At 44.3% G+C, this 21,012-nt stretch overlaps 1 protein-coding gene, 1 non-coding gene and 6 pseudogenes across 2 annotated transcripts; 7 read left to right on the plus strand and 1 right to left on the minus strand.

Moving 5' to 3' along the window:
- Positions 1-1,880: 1,880 nt before the first annotated feature.
- Positions 1,881-20,999, minus strand: LOC107197386 (putative nuclease HARBI1). The gene is made up of 5 exons (XM_049478992.1): positions 20,889-20,999; positions 2,712-2,928; positions 2,529-2,644; positions 2,351-2,436; positions 1,881-2,286 (listed from the first exon to the last, which is right to left on the minus strand). The coding sequence occupies exons 1-5, from the start codon at positions 20,997-20,999 to the stop codon at positions 1,881-1,883; spliced, it is 936 nt and encodes a 311-aa protein (XP_049334949.1).
- Positions 9,966-10,084, plus strand: LOC125802058 (5S ribosomal RNA; annotated as a pseudogene).
- Positions 10,424-10,542, plus strand: LOC125801921 (5S ribosomal RNA; annotated as a pseudogene).
- Positions 10,868-10,986, plus strand: LOC125802009 (5S ribosomal RNA; annotated as a pseudogene).
- Positions 11,097-11,205, plus strand: LOC125802053 (5S ribosomal RNA; annotated as a pseudogene).
- LOC125801907 (5S ribosomal RNA) lies at positions 11,316-11,434 on the plus strand (annotated as a pseudogene).
- LOC125801766 (5S ribosomal RNA) lies at positions 11,545-11,663 on the plus strand. Its single transcript, XR_007438926.1, has one exon. It is a non-coding gene; the product is annotated as a 5S ribosomal RNA (ribosomal RNA).
- Positions 11,774-11,892, plus strand: LOC125801998 (5S ribosomal RNA; annotated as a pseudogene).
- Positions 21,000-21,012: the final 13 nt, after the last annotated feature.

Here is a 21,012-nt window from a genome sequence, read left to right on the forward strand (position 1 = left end):
GGAGAGTAACTAACCTAGTTAACTGAGGGGGCTGCTTAGCCAGCGCTAGTCCGGAGAGTAGTTAACTGAGGGGGCTGCTTAGCCAGTGCTAGTCCAGAGAGTAGTTAACAGAGGGGGCTACTTAGCCAGCGCTAGTCCGGAGAGTAACTAACCTAGTTAACTGAGGGGGCTGCTTAGCCAGCGCTAGTCCAGAGAGTAGTTAACTGAGGGGGCTGCTTAGCCAGTGCTAGTCCGGAGAGTAGTTAACTGAGGGGGCTGCTTAGCCAGCGCTAGTCCGGAGAGTAGTTAACTGAGGGGGCTGCTTAGCCAGCGCTAGTCCGGAGAGTAAGTTAGCTAACACTAACTGAGGGGGCTGCTTAGCCAGCACTAGTCCGGAGAGTAATTTAGCTAACGCTAACTGAGGGGGCTGCTTAGCCAGCGCTAGTCCGGAGAGTAGTTAACTGAGGGGGCTGCTTAGCCAGCGCTAGTCCGGAGAGTAACTAACCTAGTTAACTGAGGGGGCTGCTTAGCCAGCGCTAGTCCAGAGAGTAGTTAACTGAGGGGGCTGCTTAGCCAGTGCTAGTCCGGAGAGTAGTTAACTGAGGGGGCTGCTTAGCCAGCGCTAGTCCGGAGAGTAGTTAACTGAGGGGGCTGCTTAGCCAGCGCTAGTCCGGAGAGTAAGTTAGCTAACACTAACTGAGGGGGCTGCTTAGCCAGCACTAGTCCGGAGAGTAATTTAGCTAACGCTAACTGAGGGGGCTGCTTAGCCAGCGCTAGTCCGGAGAGTAGTTAACTGAGGGGGCTGCTTAGCCAGCGCTAGTCCGGAGAGTAACTAACCTAGTTAACTGAGGGGGCTGCTTAGCCAGCGCTAGTCCAGAGAGTAGTTAACTGAGGGGGCTGCTTAGCCAGTGCTAGTCCGGAGAGTAGTTAACTGAGGGGGCTGCTTAGCCAGCGCTAGTCCGGAGAGTAAGCTAGCTAACGCTAACTGAGGGGGTTGCTTAGCCAGCGCTAGTCAGGAGAGTAAGTTTGCTAACGCTAACTGAGGGGGCTGCTTAGCCAGCGCTAGTCCGGAGAGTAGTTACCTGAGGGGGCTGCTTAGCCAGCGCTAGTCCGGAGAGTAAGTTAGCTAACGCTAACTGAGGGGGTTGCTTAGCCAGCGCTAGTCCGGAGAGTAGTTAACTGAGGGGGCTGCTTAGCTAGCGCTAGTCTGGAGAGTAGTTAACTGAGGGGGCTGCTTAGCCAGCGTTAGTCCGTAGAGTAAGTTAGCTAACACTAACTGTGGGGGCTGCTTAGCCAGCGCTAGTCAGGAGAATAGTTAACTGAGGGGGCTGCTTAGCCAGCGCTAGTTCGGAGAGTAGTTAACTGAGGGGGCTGCTTAGCCAGCGCTAGTCCGGAGAGTAAGTTAGCTAACGCTAACTGAGGGGGTTCCTGCTTAGCCAGCGCTAGTATGGAGAATAGTTAACTGAGGGGGCTGCTTAGCTAGCGCTAGTCTGGAGAGTAATTTAGCTAACGCTAACTGAGGGGGCTGCTTAGCCAGCGCTAGTCCGGAGAATAGTTAACTGAGGGGGCTGCTTAGCCAGTGCTAGTCTGGAGAATAGTTAACTGAGGGGGCTGCTTAGCCAGCGCTAGTCCAGAGAATAGTTAACTGAGGGGGCTGCTTAGCCAGCGCTAGTCCAGAGAATAGTTAACTGAGGGGGCTGCTTAGCCAGTTAGCTAGTTAGCTTTGATATGTGTGGCAGATGTTTTTTTGTTTTGTTTTTTTCATAACGGTTTGGTCAAGGTTTGTGTATGTCTACTTCATATTCCTTTAGACATTTCTTCGGTATTTGTTCCCGCATCACACCACTAGCTAAATAAATAAAGATTTTAGCATTTATGCCATTTTATATAACATGTCTTTATTAACAGTTAAAGATTACTTCTGCAATAGTCTGTCTCACAACTCTGCCCTCTGGTTGGTCCACAGTGACTGGATCCACCAAATCAGTCGGCTGTGGCTCCACTGGTGGGACTCTCTCCTTCCTAATCATGGCTATATTGTGCAGTACCACACAAGCTACAATTATGTCACATGCCTTGGCTGGCTGGACCCTTAACAATCTCAAACAGTTAAATCGTGATTTCAGAATCCCAAAGGTCATTTCTATCCTGACCCTAGTTTTGAAATGAGCCACATTGAACTGACTCTGTGGTCCCAGCTGTGGATCTGGAAAAGGAGTCATCAAGTTCCTTTTGCATGCATACCCATCTGTCTCCAAGCAGCAGCCCATTAAATTCAGCTTCAGTGGAAAACAGAACATTATTTTACTAATACTTTATTTGAAACATTAAACATTGATTAAGACATTCATACCTAGCTCCAGACGATGACCTATAGTTGACTCTTTGTATATACGTGAACTGACCCAGACCATTGGCATCAATACTGGTAATTAGGCACTGATGATCACAGGTCATCTATTGAGGAGAAAGATATCAAGTGGTTTTATAATGCTGTTTTAGTACTAATAAAGTCATACATATTTCGTGTGTGTACTTGAATAAGCTACCTGTACATTGATGCTATGCACTGACTTTCTGTTAATGTAATCAGCCTCATGTTCCCCTAGGGATGCTCTGATTTGACCATGTGTGCAGTCAATTGCACCAATCACTCTGGGAAATCCTGCAACAGACAGACATTGTCAAGCTAGATAAAAGATGCACTAGGTTTAGACAGTCACGTGTGTTACCTGCTATTGCATAGAATCCTTCTTTGATTAACTGCACTGACAAGTGTCCTGGGAAGACCACAAATGCATCCAGCATTTGCTTCAGAGCAACTGCAACTTTGTGGATTTCCCTGCATACATTATTCTTGCTTAACTGTTCTGCATCTCCTACAGTGTGAAGATAGGTGCCTGTTGCAAGGGTCTTCAAGGAATGGTGACGCCGTCGTGATTCCAAACTCTGTGATTGGACAAGAGGCCAGTTTTATAATCGCTCTGTGATTGGCCAGTGGGTGGGTGTTGTACTTGCTCTGTGATTGGACAGGAGGCGGGATGTTGTTGTCTTCACCACAAACATTTACGACTTGGCTTGACGGAGCAACATCTGTTCTTTTATGTGGATGGTGCAAACTAATAATAAAATCAACATACAAAAACATGTACACTGTAATATAATCACAATTTAAATACAAACAAACAAAAAGCACACAGATCTCTTTTCTAAAAACACAATATTTACTATTGTTGCCCCAATAGCCATACAGTCATTACTCACAGTATACAGAGAGACAACTACTTATGTAAATGCCTGTCTCTAGACAACACCTAGCTGAAGCCAGCAGCATCAGCACTGTGGGAAATCTCATTTAACTTAGCACAAGCAAACATTCCTATTACAAAATCTGTACCACTAGGATTTAGAGAGGAGGAACAAACAGCAGAGACTTTAATAAAAAACACAAGGAGCAGTTACAAGTACCTTCCTGACAATGTAAGAGTAAGAGGAAAAATGATGAAACTGGTTAAATAACCAGCACCTCTCAGTCATCAATAACGTATCTTTTGCAGACTAACTGAATATTTACAACCAACTAACTCAGCTTTGATTCACAATCTGTTTATACACAGCTTTGCCGCCGGACAGCAAGGCTCAGTGGGGCTCTTTTAGAGACAGGAGTTTACCCGTTTCCCAGGAGAAAGGATATAAACTACCTCTTTAAAAGAATGAGAAATCCTCATCACTTTGTCACATTTATGTGTATTTGTATTTCTTCTTAATACTGATTTAAAAAAATGGATCGATTAATTTTCTGTGCCTCAAGTAATCGATTATTTCATTTAAAAACTCAGAGTGCATAATTTTTACTCCTTTTTTGTGAAACAACGTGCTCAGCGTTATGTCTCCCTTGCCCAGGAAGAAAAAGAAGGAGGCAGAGGTTAGTTGAGCAGCGGAAAAGTGGAAGCGGCAAGGGAATACAGCGATTTTAAAGGAATAAAAGCATTTTAGGTTTGAACTGTGACATGTATTCAGCGTATCCTTGCCTTCCACAACAGCACGTTTTATAACAACATTGATTGGTATAACTTATAACCAGAGGTGAAAATAAATGAATTACATTTACTCAAGTTACTGTAACTGAGTAGATTTCATAAGTAATTTGTAATTTTTAAAGTACTTTTTTAAAATAGGTAATTTTACTTTTACTCAAGTACATTTTGACACAAGTAATTTACTTCACTACATTGGAAAACTCCCCATTACAGTAAAAAAATAAAATGCTGGGGAAAAAAAAACAATTGTCTGGATTAAAAAAAACAATTGGCACGGTGTCAGGGCCAGACAAGGAGGAGACTTGAGCGGATACAATAAAAATCTTTTATTAAAAGATTTAACAGGAGTAGTCAAAACAAGCCAGGTCAATACCAGTGAAACAATGAGCAGGGAAACCATACCATAAACAGGAGACAGTCCAGAGTTCATACACGAGCAGGGGATATCAGAGAGAAGGCAGTAATTCAAAGGTGAAGCAACAGTCCAGGTCATACACAGAAAATTCAATACACGGGCAAGGCAAAAATCAAAGTCGGTAATACACGGAAAAAGATCATACACGGAATAACAACATGGGCAATAGAAACGCTTTGTAATGCAGGTAGAACCAATACAATTACTCGGCGAGGTGTGAGCGTGAGCGTGGTCCTTATATACTAAGGGGTAATCATTACTCAGGACTTCCTGGAGGTGTCATGCGGTGTACCATGTGATCGAAAGTGCGTGTGATGTCATGGTGAGGTACGTTCTGGGTATTGTAGTTGGAAGCTTGGAAATTGCAGGTAGAGCTGAGTGAGGGGAACACAGGTGTGCTTTCAGCAACAGACATGACACACGGATGCTCGCACGTGGAATAACAAGCCAATAACGTCCTCATGCGATACAAAATGTGCCACGCCGGACAGAGCTGCAGCTTTCAAAACTTACACATCAAACCTGAGAAAGCATGTGGTGTAAATACTTTTATCAACAATCTGCTTAAAAAAACAAGTAAATAGCAGTTAAAGCAGAGCAATGGCAAGTTAAAAAATAATAATGAACTGTAAAACTATAAAAACACAGTTTATAGTCACCTATATGACCAATATATGACCATATTTACTTTTTAACAGTAAAGAAAGAAAATGGATCATAGAAACCTATGCCACTTGTTTTATGGGGTGGTAGAACAAATACTGCCTGAAAGGTCTGAATTATTTGTGGAATAATAATTAATTAAAAACAATTTAATTTATGATTTGTTTTCACTTTTTTACATCAAATAATTAAAAGTAACTATGTAACTTTTACTCAAAGTACATTTTAAATTGAGTACTTTTTACTTTTACTCCAGTAGATTTTTAGATGGGTACTTTTACTTTTACTTGAGTAGAATTTTAGCAAAGTAAAGGTACTTTTACTTAATTACAATTTTTCAGTACTTTTTCCACCTCTGCTTATAATAAATCAATGAGATTAACATTAATGTAGCTTAATAATATTACGTCATCACTGTGAAGTGTGAATTAATAGGAGTACTGTCTAATGTGTTTGATTAGTTTGTTCGAACAGAGACAAGTTCTCAAATTAATACAGTCTTTATGTAAACAGTAAACACAGCACTGTGGTGTTCAGAATATAAATATGTTAAATAAATGTTAAAATTAGCTGAGCTAAAGTTACTTTAGCTGGAAAGGAAATGAATGATTTCTTCATTTTCTAAAATAATCCATAGCTGCAGCCCTAGTATAACTAAACAAACCAGACAAAATTAAACCTGTTTCAGTTTGTTTGGTGCCTCACGCAGAGAGGGCGCTAGTAAAGAAGGCAGACCCACCGCGGTCTGTTTTTCGGTTCAATTGGTATGCGATTGTACACCAGAAAAAACTGAATAAAAAGGTACAGCTGTTTTGTTGCGGACTGTAATGCCAAGTGAACTCCAATATAGAACAGATCAGAATTATCAGCCTCCAGAAGAAGTGAAAGAGCTGCTGCTGAACCAAGTGAGGGATATAGAAGCTCCAGGTTTATTAATAATAACCACAGCTACTTCTAATCAAACGAGCAGATACAGTTAGGTCCATATATATTTGGACACTGACACAAATTTTGTCTTTTTATCTGTTTACTGAAACATATTCAAGTTATAGTTATATAATGTACATGGGCATAAAGTCCAGACATCCAGCTTTTATTTGACGGTATCCACATTAAAATTGGATGAAGAATTTAGGAGTTTTAGCTCCTTAACATGTGCCACCCTGTTTTTAAAGGGACCTAAAGTAATTGGACAATTGACTCTAAGGCAATTTCAATCGACAGGTGTGGGCAATCCCTTTGTTATATTTTTCTCAATTAAGCAGATAAAAGGCCTGAAGTTGATTTAATGTGTGGTGCTTGCATTTGAAAGGTTTTGCTGTGAAGTAAACATGCAATCAAAGGAGCTCTCCATGCAGGTGAAACAAGCAATCCTTAAGCTGCAAAAACAGAAAAAAGCATCAGAGAAATTGCTACAATATTAGGAGTGGCAAAATCTACAGTTTGGTACATCCTGAGAACGAAAAAAAAGGACTCGTGAACTCATCAATGCAAAAAGACCTGGGCGCCCACGGAAGACAACAGTGGTGGATGATCGCAGAATAATCTCCATTGTGAAGACAAACCCCTTCACAACAGCCAACCAAGTGAACAACACTCTCCAGGAGGTAGGCGTATCAATATCCAAATCTACCATAAAGAGAAGACTGCATGAAAGTAAGTACAGAGGGTTCACTGCATGGTGCAAGCCACTCATAAGCCTCAAGAATAAAAAGGCTAGACTGGACTTCTAAAAATCAAAAAAAAAAAAGCCAGCACAGTTCTGGAAAACATTCTTTGGACAGATGAAACCAAAATCAACCTCTATAGAATGACGGAAACAGAAAAGTATGGTGAAGGCGTGGTACAGCTCATGATCCAAGGCATACCACATCATCTGTAAAACACGGTAGAGGCAGTGTGATGGCTTGGGCATGCATGGTTGCCAGGTGCACTGGGTCACTAGTGTCTATTGATGATGTGACACAGGACAGAAGCATCCGATTGAATTCTGAGGTATTCAGAGCCATAATGTGTGCTCAGATCCAGCCAAATGCAGCCAAACTGATTGGTCGTCGTTTCATACTGCAGATGGACAATGACCCTAAACATAAAGCCAAAGCAACCCGGTAGTTAAATAAAGCAAAGGAGTGGAATATTCTTGAATGGCCAGGTCAGTCACCTGATCTCAAATGAGCATGCATTTCACTTGTTAAAGACTAAACTTCAGACAGAAAGGCCCACAAACAAACAGCAACTGAAAACCGCCACAGTAAAGGCCTGGCAGAGCATCAAAAAGGAGGAAACACAGCATCTGGTGATGTCCATGAGTTCAAGACTTCAGGCAGTCATTGCCAACAAAGGGTTTTCAACCAAGTACTAGAAATGAACATTTTATTTACAATTATTTAATCTGTCCAATTACAATTTTTTACCCGTCCCAATTGCGGATAGGCACAGTACACAGCGTGTTTACCCAGAATTATTGTTGGAACTAAACAATAAAGTCTCTTTTTTGTTGTCCGTTTTTAGTACGTTCACTCTGAGTTTTATTTTCTTTTGACACATTGTAATTTAAACCAATATTTATTTATTCTCTTATTTCGGCGTTTTACCTAGACCTATAAGGCTATGCCTTGCACTGCGCAGTGCTGCAAAATAAAACGCCTATGCCACAGATAATTTTCTTGAGCCCGCCTGACTTGGTCGAAGGAAAGTGGTGGGAAATCTTTGCATAAACCAGCCCTCTAATATCAGGAACAATACATTTCAACACAAAGATTAATAACATTATTACTGGCAACCTCTTGGTTACTACCATATGTTTAGCTAAATATCCAAAGAAAAGGTCATGAATACGTATATTAACTTGCCACAATTTCAAGAGTAACAATTTAATCCTATGTGGGACAGCATACATAAGCCCTTACCGTGTGCAGTGTACATGTCATGTCTAGTGCTGAAAGAATTTCAGAAAGAATTGATCTGCAATTTCCAAGCTTCCATCTACAATACCCAGAACGCACCACACTATGACATCAAGCTCTCTCCCGATCACATGACACACCACATGACACCTCCGGGAAATCCCGAGTACTGATTCCCTCACTATATAAGGACCATGCTCACGCTCACACCTCGCCAAGTATCTCTTTGGTTTATCCTGCAATACAAAGCGTTTCTCTAGCCATAGGCGTAGGAACCGGGGGGATGGGTGGGACATGTCCCACCCAATATTAGAAACAGGTGGATTTGTCCCCCCCAAAAATGATATCAGTTCGCTCAGGTCAGCTGTACTATTAATGAGGAGACAGACCGGACCAATCACGGAGCCGGTTCAGGTATTAAGTCACGCCTCTCAGTAGAAACAGCCAATCAGCTTGCTGGTTTTGCGGCGCGCGGAGCAGAGGCAGTTTGCTGTTGGGGAAGCCCCGCCCCCTCGCTGTGAGATTTAGCAGCGGGATCGGGACGCAGCAGCTTCAGCTGATTTTAAAACAGATATGGATATACGAAGATTTTTCTAAGAGAAAGGTAACGATAGGCTAACCACTTCAACTGTGATGATATGTTTCTGATAGCTGGTTAAAAATACACGTCTCTGAATCAGCACACAGTTTAAACCCACTGTGATTAATAAACTGCAGCTGTGTTAGTGTGTAAGCTTATCTTTGGAATTAGCTAGATTGGGAGTCAGGGTTAAAGGAAAAAAATAAAATATATATGTAATGTTTCCCTGTACCTGATCAACTAATCACTTTAATTTTCAAACTGTTTATTCATTTAGGATTACAGGACTTACTGTGAGCTATAATGAACGAACATTGATTTAACTAACTAGTTATCTAGAAGCTGGATGTAGATGATCGCCAGAATTTCGTACAGTACTTTAAGTTGGTAGTTTAAAGCAGTTACTTAACCCCGATCACTGCCCTAAACTAGTGTTTTCCACCTGATCAGCTAATAAACAGTCATTTACTGAGTTTACCTGTTAAAATCCTTTAGCCCCCTATGGAGCCTAAATTAATCATGTATATCCACCAGAGGAAGCTCTAGAATATGCAGAACAGTTTTAATATGCAGTAGAATATATAAGAACTGTGTTGAGAAACACTGCTGTAATGTGACTTCTGTTCATTTGTATTTCACAGTAAGACCACATATCCTGACGTTTATAAAAGTCTCTATGAAACGTAAAGTTACATTCTTTTACATAAAAGGACACCATCTTAAGAAGAGCTCTCAGTAGAAAAAAATAAAAGTGCTGGAGAAAATGTAAATATACAACAGAATTGACATGCCAATACATAATAATAATAATAATAATAATAATAATAATAACAATAATAATAACAATAATAATAATCTGTTATATTATTTTAAATATTAGGTGATAACTCAGACATTGCTTGCATAATTTTTCTAACAACAGTAGCTGTAATGTGGAGTAACATGTTTAGGTTGTAAAATCACCTTATAATAATAATTTACTTTTAATTAAAAGTAATTTCCACAAATGTTCTAGGAAACTATTGGGTGGGCTTGGGTTCATATTGGCAAATGTGTCCCCCCCAATATCAAGCCCGCTCCTACGCCCTTGTCTCTAGCCCTTGTTTGATTTTTCATGTATGATTTTGTTTTTGTGTTTTGCCTGCTCCCTTTGTATTGGATTCCTGTGTATGACCAGGACTGTTTATTCAATTTGGATTTCTGCCTACTCTGTGATACTGCCTGCCCGTGTTTGAACTCTGGACTGTCTCCACATACCAGGTGCTGTAAGCTTTTCCCCTCTTGCTTATATTACTATTGTCTTGTTATATATTACTAGTATGTTGTTTGAAAACCATGATAGATGAATTCACATAAGTAGTCTTGATGAGACCTCTGCAATAGCTTTTGTTCACACCACCCTGAGAACACCCAATCTCGTCTGATCTCGGAAGCTAAGCAGGGTTTGGCCTGGTTAGTACTTGGATTGGAGACCACCTGGGAATACCAGTTGCAGTAAGCTTTTCCCCTCTTGCTTCTATTAGTATGGTTTTGTTACATATTACTAGTGTTTTAGTTGAAACCTAACATAGATGAAGTCACGTGAGTAGTCATGATAAGAGTTCTACAATCGCTGACGGTCTCACAACCCTGAAAACGAACGATCTCATCTGATATCGGAAGCTAAGCAGGATTTGGCCTGGTTAGTGTTTGGATCAGAGACCACCTGGGAATACCAGATGCTGTAAGCTTTTCCCCTTTTGCTTCTATTACTATTGTCTTGTTACATATTTCTAGTGTGTTATTCTAAACCCAACATAGATGAAGTCACATAAGTAGTCTTTATGAGAGTCCTTCAACTGCTTACGGTCACACTACTCTGAGAACGCGTGAACTCGTCTGATCTTGGAAGCTAAGCAGGGTTTGGCCTGATTAGTACTTGGATGGGAGACCACCTGGGAATACCAGGTGCTGTAAGCTTTTCCCCTCTTGCTTCTATTAGTTTGGTTTTGTTATATATTACTAGTGTTTTATTTGAATCGGAACATAGATGAAGTCACATAAGTAGTCTTCACGAGAGTTCTTCACACTACCCTGAGAACGCCCGATCTCGTCTGATCTCGGAAGCTAAGCAGGGTTTGGCCTGATTAGAACTTGGATCGGAGACCACTTGGGAATATCAGGTGCTGTAAGCTTTTCCCCTTTTGCTTCTAATAGTTTGGTTTAGTTATATATTACTAGTGTTGTATTTAAATCACAACATAGATGAAGTCACATAAGTAGTCTTCACGAGATCTTTTCAACAGCTTACAGTCACACTACCCTGAGAACGCCAGATCTCGTCTGATCTCGGAAGCTGTGCAGGGTTTAGCCTGATTAGTACTTGGATGGGAGACCACCTGGGAATACCAGGTGCTGTAAGCTTTTCCCCTTTTGCTTCTATTACTATTGTCTTGTTATATATTACTAGTGTTTTATTTGAAACCCAACATAGATGAAGTCACATACGTAGTCTTCACAAGAGTTCTTCAACCGCTTACAGTCAAACTACCCTGAGAACGCCAGATCTCGTCTGATCTCGGAAGCTAAGCAGGGTTTGGCCTGATTAGTACTGGGATGGGAGAATACCAGGTGCTGTAAGCTTTTCCCCTTTTGCTTCTATTACTATTGTCTTGTTATATATTACTAGTGTTTTATTTGAAACCCTACATAGATTAATTCACATAAGTAGTCTTGATGAGAGTTCTGTAATGGCTTACGGTCACACTACCCTGAGAACGACCGATGTCGTCTGATCTCGGAAGCTAAGCAGGGTTTGGCCTGATTAGTACTTGAATGGGAGACCACCTGGGAATACCAGGTGCTGTAAGCTTTTCCCCTCTTGCTTCTATTAGTTTGGTTTTGTTATATATTACCAGTGTTTTATTTGAAAGCCAAAATAGATGAAGTCACATAAGTAGTTTTGTTAAGAGTTCAGCAATCGCTTACGGTCACACTACCCTGAGAACGCCTGATCTCATCTGATCTCGGAAGCTAAGCAGGGTTTGGCCTGATTAGTACTTGGATGGAAGACCACTTGGGAATACCAGGTGCTGTAAGCTTTTCCCCTTTTGCTTCTATTACTATGGTCTTGTTATATATTACTAGGGTTTTATTTGAAACCCAACATAGATGAAGTCACATAAGTAGTCTTCACGAGAGTTCTTCAACCGCTTACGGTCACACTACCCTGAGAACGCCCGATCTCGTCTGATCTCGGAAGCTAAGCAGGGTTTGGCCTGATTAGTACTTGGATGGGAGACCGCCTGGGAATACCAGGTGGGATAGGGTTAGGAGCCTACAGAGCCTCCCCTCTCCCCCACATGGGAGCCTCTGATCACCTCACCATTATGCTAATGCCAGCTTACAGACCACTGGTTAAAGTCACCAAACCAGTTCTTAAGCAGGTACGAGTGTGGCCAGAGGGTTCCTCAGAGGCACTTCAGGACTGTTTCAGCACAACAGACTGGAATATGTTCAGAGAGGCTGCCACCCACAACAACTCCACAGACATTCAGGAGTACACAGAAACTGTCTCTGCCTACATCACCAAGTGCACTGATGATGTAACTGACCTCAAGACCATCACTGTTTGAGCGAATCAGAAACCATGGCTGACAGGAGAGGTCCACAAGCTCCTGAAGGCTAGAAATGCAGCCTTCAGAACAGGTGACCAGGCAGGCCTGAGGACAGCCAGGGCCAACCTGTCCCGCGGGATCAGGAAAGCTAAGAGGCTGTACTCAAAGAAGATTTCCCAATGCTTCAGTGACAGCAGAGACACACGGAACCTGTGGCAGGGTATCCAGTCTATCACAGGCTATAAACCACATCCACAGACCTGCGACAGCGACACATCTCTGCTGAACAACCTGAATGGGTTCTTCCCAAGGTTCGAGCCACTCAACAACACACCCGCCCAGAAATCCATCCTTCCTCCTGGTGACCAGGTGTTGGCGCTATCCCCAGACAGTGTGAGGAGAGTATTCAGCAGGATCAATGCTCGGAAAGCTCCTGGGCCTGACAACATTCCTGGTCGTGTGCTGAGAGACTGTGCCTGGGAACTCGCAGATGTTTATACTGACATTTATAACACCTCTCTGAGTCAGGCGGTGGTTCCCACATGCTTCAAAGCCACCACCATCATCCCTGTCCCAAAAAAGGCATCGCCATCCTGTTCAATGACTATCGTCCAGTTGCACTCACCCCCATCCTCATGAAGTGCTTCGAACGACTAGTCATGCATCACATCAAGTCTTCGCACCCCCCCTCCCTGGACCCCTACCAGTTTGCATATCAGTCAAATCGCTCGACCGATGATGCCATCTCCACTGTTCTACACTCAGCCCTCACACACCTAGAAAAGAAGAACACCTACGTCAGAATTCTGTTTGTTGACTTCAGCTCAGCATTCAACACAATCATTCCCCAACAGCTCATACACAAACTGGACAGTCTGGGGCTGAGCACTTCACTGTGCAACTGGCTGTTAGACTTACTGACTGGAAGACCACAGGCAGTGCGGGTTGGCAGCAGCACATCCAGCATCACCACACTGAACACAGGGGCTCCCCAAGGATGTGTGCTGAGCCCCCTTCTGTTCACTCTGCTGACCCACGATTGCACACCACACTGTAAAAAGTGAAGCATGGAGCTGATCATTCAAGCTAATAAATATGATTGAACACATAGTACAATTATTGACTTTATTGTGAAACTCAACCTTTTTGAATTTTGATGTGTCAATTTTGATTCAGACTAAATTAATTACAATTCTGAAGGAAATAAACCAAATGTTTTGGTTCCACTGAAATCATACTCGAAGAAAAGAGATAAGGATGTAATATTTTTAATTTGAATCAAACATGAATTGCGCATGCGCACTGTGGAGCACGGGAGAAGTTGTAGAGAAGTGCTTCAGAGCTCTGAGGGAGAGAGGGAGAAAGTGCCTGAACGCGCTCGCGAGAGAGAGAATGAGAGAGGGAGAAAGTGCCTGAACGCGCTCGCGAGATAGCAACGCATGCTTATGGCATTGTGGCGTCGGGACTGGAGGGGGGGCGGAAGGAATTATGGGAGCTCACCCTGTTGGGGGAAGTGGGTGTTTTTCTGCGTGTTTATGTTACTGTTTATCCCAGAGTTTCATGTCATGTTTTATTATCACTGTTCTAGTATTATTCATGTAGTTATCAGTTATGTGGTTGTTTTGTGTAAGTGCCTCACCCTTTGTGTGTTTTCTGTGTGTGGGAGTGGGGTTAGCTGCGTTGGAGCTGGATTTACATAGGATTCCACTTTTGAAAGTAAAACTAACTGTTTTACTTTCAAAAGTGGAATCCTATGTAAATCCAGCTCTTAGTATCCTCCTCAGAGCAAAATAAAAAGAGCAAGAGAGCACTGAAACGAATCTCGCTGGTAATCCGTCCTCTTCCACGCCACAGTAACTTCTGGAACTTCTGAATATGCTGCCATGTTTTTTTTTTTAAGTTCGGTTCAATTTAAATGTATTAGTTTGGTTCCGAAACTGAAATGTAAAGAATTTAACTTGGATCAAGGTGAATAATTAATATTGGGTCGAGTGAAGTAATATGGTTTATGTCAAAATAAAATAATCAGGTTGTAACAATTGACTTTATTTAGATTGAGTGAAGTCAAATAGTTTAGATGCAACAAATGGACATCAATTTTTTTTATTTGAGCAGGGCTACACTTTTTACAGTGCAGCACACACCTCCAACCTCTTCATCAAGTTTGCGGATGACACGACGGTGGTGGGTCTCATCAGCAACAACGATGAGCGAGGTGAGCCGCCTGGCCTCCTGGTGCAAACACAACAATCTCTCTCTGAACACAGAGAAGACCAAGGAGATTGTTGTGGACTTCAGGAGAACTCACACACAGCACACTCCTTTGTTCATCAACGGAACTGCTATGGAGAGGGTGAGCAGCACCAAGTTCCTGGGTGTGCACATCACAGAGGACCTGGAGCAACTCCTGGAGCAACTCAGCATCAGTGGCCAGGAAGGCAAATCAGCGTCTCTACTTTCTCCGCAAGCTGAGAAGAGCTGAAGCCCCCACCCCCATCATGACCACCTTCTACAGAGGGGCCATCGAGAGCATCCTGACCAGCTGTTTCACCGTGTGGTACGGGGCCTGCACAGCATCCTGCCGCAGGACCCTCCAGCGTATCGTGAGAGCAGCTGAGAAGATTGTTGGCACCTCTCTCCCCTCACTTCAGGACTTGTACAGCTCCCGCCTCACACGGAAAGCCCTCCGTCTGGCAGGAGATCCCTCCCACCCACTACACAGCTTCTTCAGCCTGCTGCCATCAGGGAGGAGACTGCGGAGTCTCGGGGCGAGGACCAGCAGACTGCGAGACAGCCCCATCCATCAGGCTGTGAGGATGCTGAACTCTCTTCCTGCTCTACCCTCATCCCAATCCTGCCCCCAGCACACACTTACTGAGCATCCTGACCCCCCACTAATACAGTACTGAAACTCTGCACTACAATGCACAAAGTAATGGTCCCTTCCAAACGGACTTGCACTGCACAATACCTGCACTACTGCTATACTTGCACTGTCAATACGTACTTTAATTCCACTTTAATTAAACGGTGAACTTTAAGGACTTACGCACCCATTCACTTTACCAGCCTTAAGCTATATACCATATATCCTATTTCCACTACTGTTATATACTATTTATACTGTAATTTCATCTTAATCACCATCAATATTGCACTATTGTCTTATGTTTATTGTGTCTTGTTGTATTGTACATATAGTGTCTCCCACTCTTTTATATTAAATATCTATTTCTTTTTTTTACTTATATTTATATATCTATTTCTCCCCCACACTACTAAACCTTGTTTTTGTCTCATGTATGTCTATTTGTTTCCCTGCTGTATTGTACGCATAGTGTCTCCTATTCTCCTTTATTATATCTATTATCTGTACTTGCTGTAAAATTGGGAAGGAGAGTAACGTAATTTCAATAAAACTACTTGACTTGAGTTACAGCTGGAGCTAGGGTTATGGTTAGGGTTAACAAAGCAGCTAGGGTTAGGCCTACAGGTGGGATAGGGTTAGGAGTTACAGCTATAGTTAGGGTTAGGGTTAGGGTTAACGAAGCAGCTAGGGTTAGGCCTACAGGTGGAATAGGGTTAGGAGTTACAGCTGGAGCTAGGGTTAGGGTTAGGGTTAACAAAGCAGCTAGGGTTAGGCCTACAGGTGGGATAGGGTTAGGAGCTACAGCTGGAGCTAGGGTTAGGGTTAGGGTTACCGAAGCAGCTAGGGTTAGGCCTACAGGTGGGATAGGGTTAGGAGTTACTGCTGGAGCTAGGATTAGGGTTAGGGTTACCGAAGCAGCTAGGGTTAAGCCTAGAGGTGGGATAGGGTTAGGGTTAAAGCTGGAGCTAGGGTTAGGGTTAGGGTTAGCGAAGCAGCTAGGGTTAGGCCTACAGGTGGGATAGGGTTAGGAGTTACAGCTGGAGCTAGGGTTAGGGTTAGCGAAGCAGCTAGGGTTAGGCCTACAGGTGGGATAGGGTTAGGAGTTACAGCTGGAGTTAGGGTTAGGGTTTGGGTTACCGAAGCAGCTAGGGTTAGGCCTACAGGTGGGATAGGGTTAGGGTTAAAGATGGAGCTAGGGTTAGGGTTAGCGAAGCAGCTAGGGTTAGGCCTACAGGTGGATTAGGGTTAGGAGTTACAGCTGGAGCAAGGGTAACGGTTAGGGTTACCGAAGCAGCTAGAGTTAGGCCTACAGGTGGGATAGGGTTAGGAGTTACAGCTGGAGCTAGGGTTAGGGTTAGGCCAACAGGTGGGATAGGATTAGGAGTTACAGCTGGAGCTAGGGTTAGGGTTACCGAAGCAGCTAGGGTTAGGCCTACAGGTGGGATAGGGTTAGGAGTTACAGCTGGAGCTAGGGTTAGGGTTAGGCTTAAACAAGCAGCTAGGGTTAGGCCTACACGTTGGATAGGGTTAGGGTTAAAGATGGAGCTAGGGTTAGGCCTACAGGAGGGATAAGGTTAGGAGTTACAGCTGGAACTAGGGTTAGGGTTAACGAAGCAGCTAGGGTTAGGCCTACAGGTGGGATAGGGTTAGGAGCGCCTCAACTCTGGAATAATCTCCCCGAATATGTTCGGGACTCAGACACAGTCTCAATCTTTAAGTCTAGACTGAAAACTTACTTGTTTAGTTTAGCTTTTGGTAATTAATGTTTTTCCCTTTAGATAAGGCTGCAGATTCAGGGGTTCATGGACAGAGGAAATTGTGGTAAACTGAGATGCTGGTGCTGTTGTTCTCCCACTGCACACGGTCACTCAGGTTTGTGGACGGTGGAGTGGGTGGATGCTGGTGTTTCAGGGTGCCTCCATGTCTATGTTACCTTCTGGCTCTCTGCCTTTAGTTAGGCTGTTTTATTCAGTTCTGCCGGAGTCATTTGCCACACTCTGATAATGTTTTAATATTCTCAGTTTTGCATAAATCCAGTCAAAACTAATTCCATCTCTCTGCCTTCCTCCGAGTTACTGACTGCCCACCTGTCTGACTTGATACCGATGTTGGACCCTCAGGCTCTCGCGTCTCCTGTCCGGCCAGACTGATGGAAGTTTCTGAAGTCAGCTCTTCTCCACCACCACCACAGATCAGCTGCTCATCGACCATCTTACTCTCCACTACAGATTACATCCAAGCCATTAGTGGCGCTATTACACTCCTGAGTACATAAAACCTATATAGATGTATAAAAGACTTTTTAAATGTCTATTTAAAAGCCGTTTGACCAGTGGTAGGATGGTCCCCCCTTTAATGTGAGTCTTGGTCCTCCCAAGGTTTCTTCCTCCTCCTGCAGCTCTGAGGGAGTTTTTCCTTGCCTCCGCGCTCACTGGGGGTTCTGTATTCTGTATTTTCTATGTGTAATGTTTTGCCTGATTCTTTGTCCTGTAATCATGTTTCTGTAAAGCTGCTTTGTGCCAACACCTGTTGTAAAAAGCGCTATACAAATGAATTTGATTTGATTTGATTTGATTTGAGTTACAGCTGGAGCTAGGGTTAGGGTTAGGGTTACCGAAGCAGCTAGGGTTAGGCCTACAGGTGGGATAGGGTTAGGAGCTACAGCTGGAGCTAGGGTTAGGGTTAGGGTTACCGAAGCAGCTAGGGTTAGGCCTACAGGTGGGATAGGGTTAGGGTTAAAGCTGGAGCTAGGGTTAGGGTTAGCGAAGCAGCTAGGGTTAGGCCTACAGGTGGGATAGGGTTAGGAGTTACAGCTGGAGCTAGGGTTAGGGTTAGCGAAGCAGCTAGGGTTAGGCCTACAGGTGGGATAGGGTTAGGAGTTACAGCTGGAGTTAGGGTTAGGGTTTGGGTTACCGAAGCAGCTAGGGTTAGGCCTACAGGTGGGATAGGGTTAGGGTTAAAGATGGAGCTAGGGTTAGGGTTAGGGTTAGCGAAGCAGCTAGGGTTAGGCCTACAGGTGGGATAGGGTTAGGAGTTACAGCTGGAGCTAGGGTTAGGGTTAGGCCAACAGGTGGGATAGGATTAGGAGTTACAGCTGGAGCTAGGGTTAGGGTTACCGAAGCAGCTAGGGTTAGGCCTACAGGTGGGATAGGGTTAGGAGTTACAGCTGGAGCTAGGGTTAGGGTTAGGCTTAAACAAGCAGCTAGGGTTAGGCCTACACGTTGGATAGGGTTAGGGTTAAAGATGGAGCTAGGGTTAGGCCTACAGGAGGGATAGGGTTAGGAGTTACAGCTGGAACTAGGGTTAGGGTTAACGAAGCAGCTAGGGTTAGGCCTACAGGTGGGATAGGGTTAGGAGTTACAGCTGGAGCTAGGGTTAGGGTTAGGGTTACCGAAGCAGCTAGGGTTAGGCCTACAGGTGGGATAGGGTTAGGGTTAAAGCTGGAGCTAGGGTTAGGGTTAGCGAAGCAGCTAGGGTTAGGCCTACAGGTGGGATAGGGTTAGGAGTTACAGCTGGAGCTAGGGTTAGGGTTAGCGAAGCAGCTAGGGTTAGGCCTACAGGTGGGATAGGGTTAGGAGTTACAGCTGGAGTTAGGGTTAGGGTTTGGGTTACCGAAGCAGCTAGGGTTAGGCCTACAGGTGGGATAGGGTTAGGGTTAAAGATGGAGCTAGGGTTAGGGTTAGGGTTAGCGAAGCAGCTAGGGTTAGGCCTACAGGTGGATTAGGGTTAGGAGTTACAGCTGGAGCTAGGGTAACGGTTAGGGTTACCGAAGCAGCTAGAGTTAGGCCTACAGGTGGGATAGGGTTAGGAGTTACAGCTGGAGCTAGGGTTAGGGTTAGGCCAACAGGTGGGATAGGATTAGGAGTTACAGCTGGAGCTAGGGTTAGGGTTACCGAAGCAGCTAGGGTTAGGCCTACAGGTGGGATAGGGTTAGGAGTTACAGCTGGAGCTAGGGTTAGGGTTAGGCTTAAACAAGCAGCTAGGGTTAGGCCTACACGTTGGATAGGGTTAGGGTTAAAGATGGAGCTAGGGTTAGGCCTACAGGAGGGATAGGGTTAGGAGTTACAGCTGGAACTAGGGTTAGGGTTAACGAAGCAGCTAGGGTTAGGCCTACAGGTGGGATAGGGTTAGGAGTTACAGCTGGAGCTAGGGTTAGGGTTAGGGTTACCGAAGCAGCTAGGGTTAGGCCTACAGGTGGGATAGGGTTAGGAGTTACAGCTGGAGCTAGGGTTAGGGTTAGGGTTACCGAAGCAGCTAGGGTTAGGCCTACAGGTTGGATAGGGTTAGTGTTAAAGCTGGAGCTAGGGTTAGGAGGGTTACCGAGGCAGCTAGGGTTAGGCCTACAGGAGGGATAAGGTTAGGAGTTACAGCTGGAATTAGGGTTAGGGTTAACGAAGCAGCTAGGGTTAGGCCTACAGGTGGGATAGGGTTAGGAGTTACAGCTGGAGCTATGGTTAGGGTTAGGGTTACCGAAGCATCTAGGGTTAGGCCTACAGGTGGGATAGGGTTAGTGTTAAAGCTGGAGCTAGGGTTAGGGTTAGGCCTACAGGTGGGATAGGGTTAGGGTTAAAGCTGGAGTTAGGGTTAGGGTTAACAAAGCAGCTAGGGTTAGGCCTACAGGTTGGATAGGGTTAGGGTTAAAGCTGGAGCTAGGGTGAGGGTTAGGGTTACCGAAGCAGCTAGGGTTAGGCCTACAGGTGGGATAGGGTTAGGAGTTACAGCTGGAGCTAAGGTTAGGGTTAGGGTTAATGAAGCAGCTAGGGTTAGGCCTACAGGTGCGATAGGGTTAGGGTTAAAGCTGGAGCTAGGGTTAGGGTTAGGGTTACCGAAGCAGCTAGAGTTAGGCCTACAGGTGGGATAGGGTTAGGAGTTAGCCTGGAGCCAGGGTTAGGGTTAGGGTTAACGAAGCAGCTAGGGTTAGGCCTACAGCTGGGATAGGGTTAGGGTTAAAGCTGGAGCTAGGGTTAGGGTTACCGAAGCAGCTAGGGTTAGGCCTAGAGGTGGGTTAGGGTTAGGAGTTACAGCTGGAGCCATGGTTAAGGTTAGGGTTAACGAAGCAGCTAGGGTTAGGCCTACAGGTGGGATAGGGTTAGGAGTTACAGCTGGAGCTGAGGTTAGGGTTAGGGTTAACGAAGCAGCTAGGGTTAGGCCAACAGGTAGGATAGGGTTAGGAGTTACAGCTGGAGCTAGGTTTGGGGTTACGGTTACTGAAGCAGCTAGGGTTAGGCCTACAGCCCAGCCCAGAAGACTCCAACTATTTTCAAATCAGATACTTGTTTAGATCACTTGTTTCTGGCCTCATAAATGTATGATCAGACAGGCTGGGTGCATGAGACTGTGGACAAGGGTAATTATGTGATTGTTGTGCATTTGTCGTGTTGTAATTCTGGTTATCTTCCACATGGCACTTCCTCACAGGAGATGGTGATGCATGAGCATTTATCGGCATTTAAGTTGCAGGATGAAGGTCTTCCCTGTTAGTTGACTGAAGAGGCACTGCATCTGGAATTTGTTGCTGAGTGTACTGTACAAGGGAGTGGCTATGTACATACTCATTAGTTTGCTGAACTGGATCTTGAGTAGTTATCTGAGCTAACCCTTCAAGATGTTCATCTTCAATTTCTGCTGCTGCCTCATACACAGCCGCCTCAGCAGAGGCTGCAGCTGGTTCTCTCTTCAACTTTAGCACATACAAGTTTGCTTCAACATCTGCCTTATGCCTTGTTGCTTCTGCAGTGTTCTTTTGATGCTCTTCCTCGATTTTTGCTTTCTCCTTCAGCATAGCTGCTTCCTTCTCAACATATGAGAACTGTGCTCGAGCTGCCTGCTTTAGCTCTTGCTTTAGTAGCTGCGGAGCTGGCTGAACTACGACTTGAGGTTCTGGAACCAGAGACCTGTGACCTTGTCTCGAAGGTTTTCTGCATTTGCTCGCTGTCTTTGCCGTCGGCCATGTTGAGCTTTGCG

The sequence above is a fragment of the Astyanax mexicanus genome, chromosome 4 (assembly GCF_023375975.1).
Source record: "Astyanax mexicanus isolate ESR-SI-001 chromosome 4, AstMex3_surface, whole genome shotgun sequence".
Classification (NCBI taxonomy): domain Eukaryota; kingdom Metazoa; phylum Chordata; class Actinopteri; order Characiformes; family Acestrorhamphidae; genus Astyanax; species Astyanax mexicanus.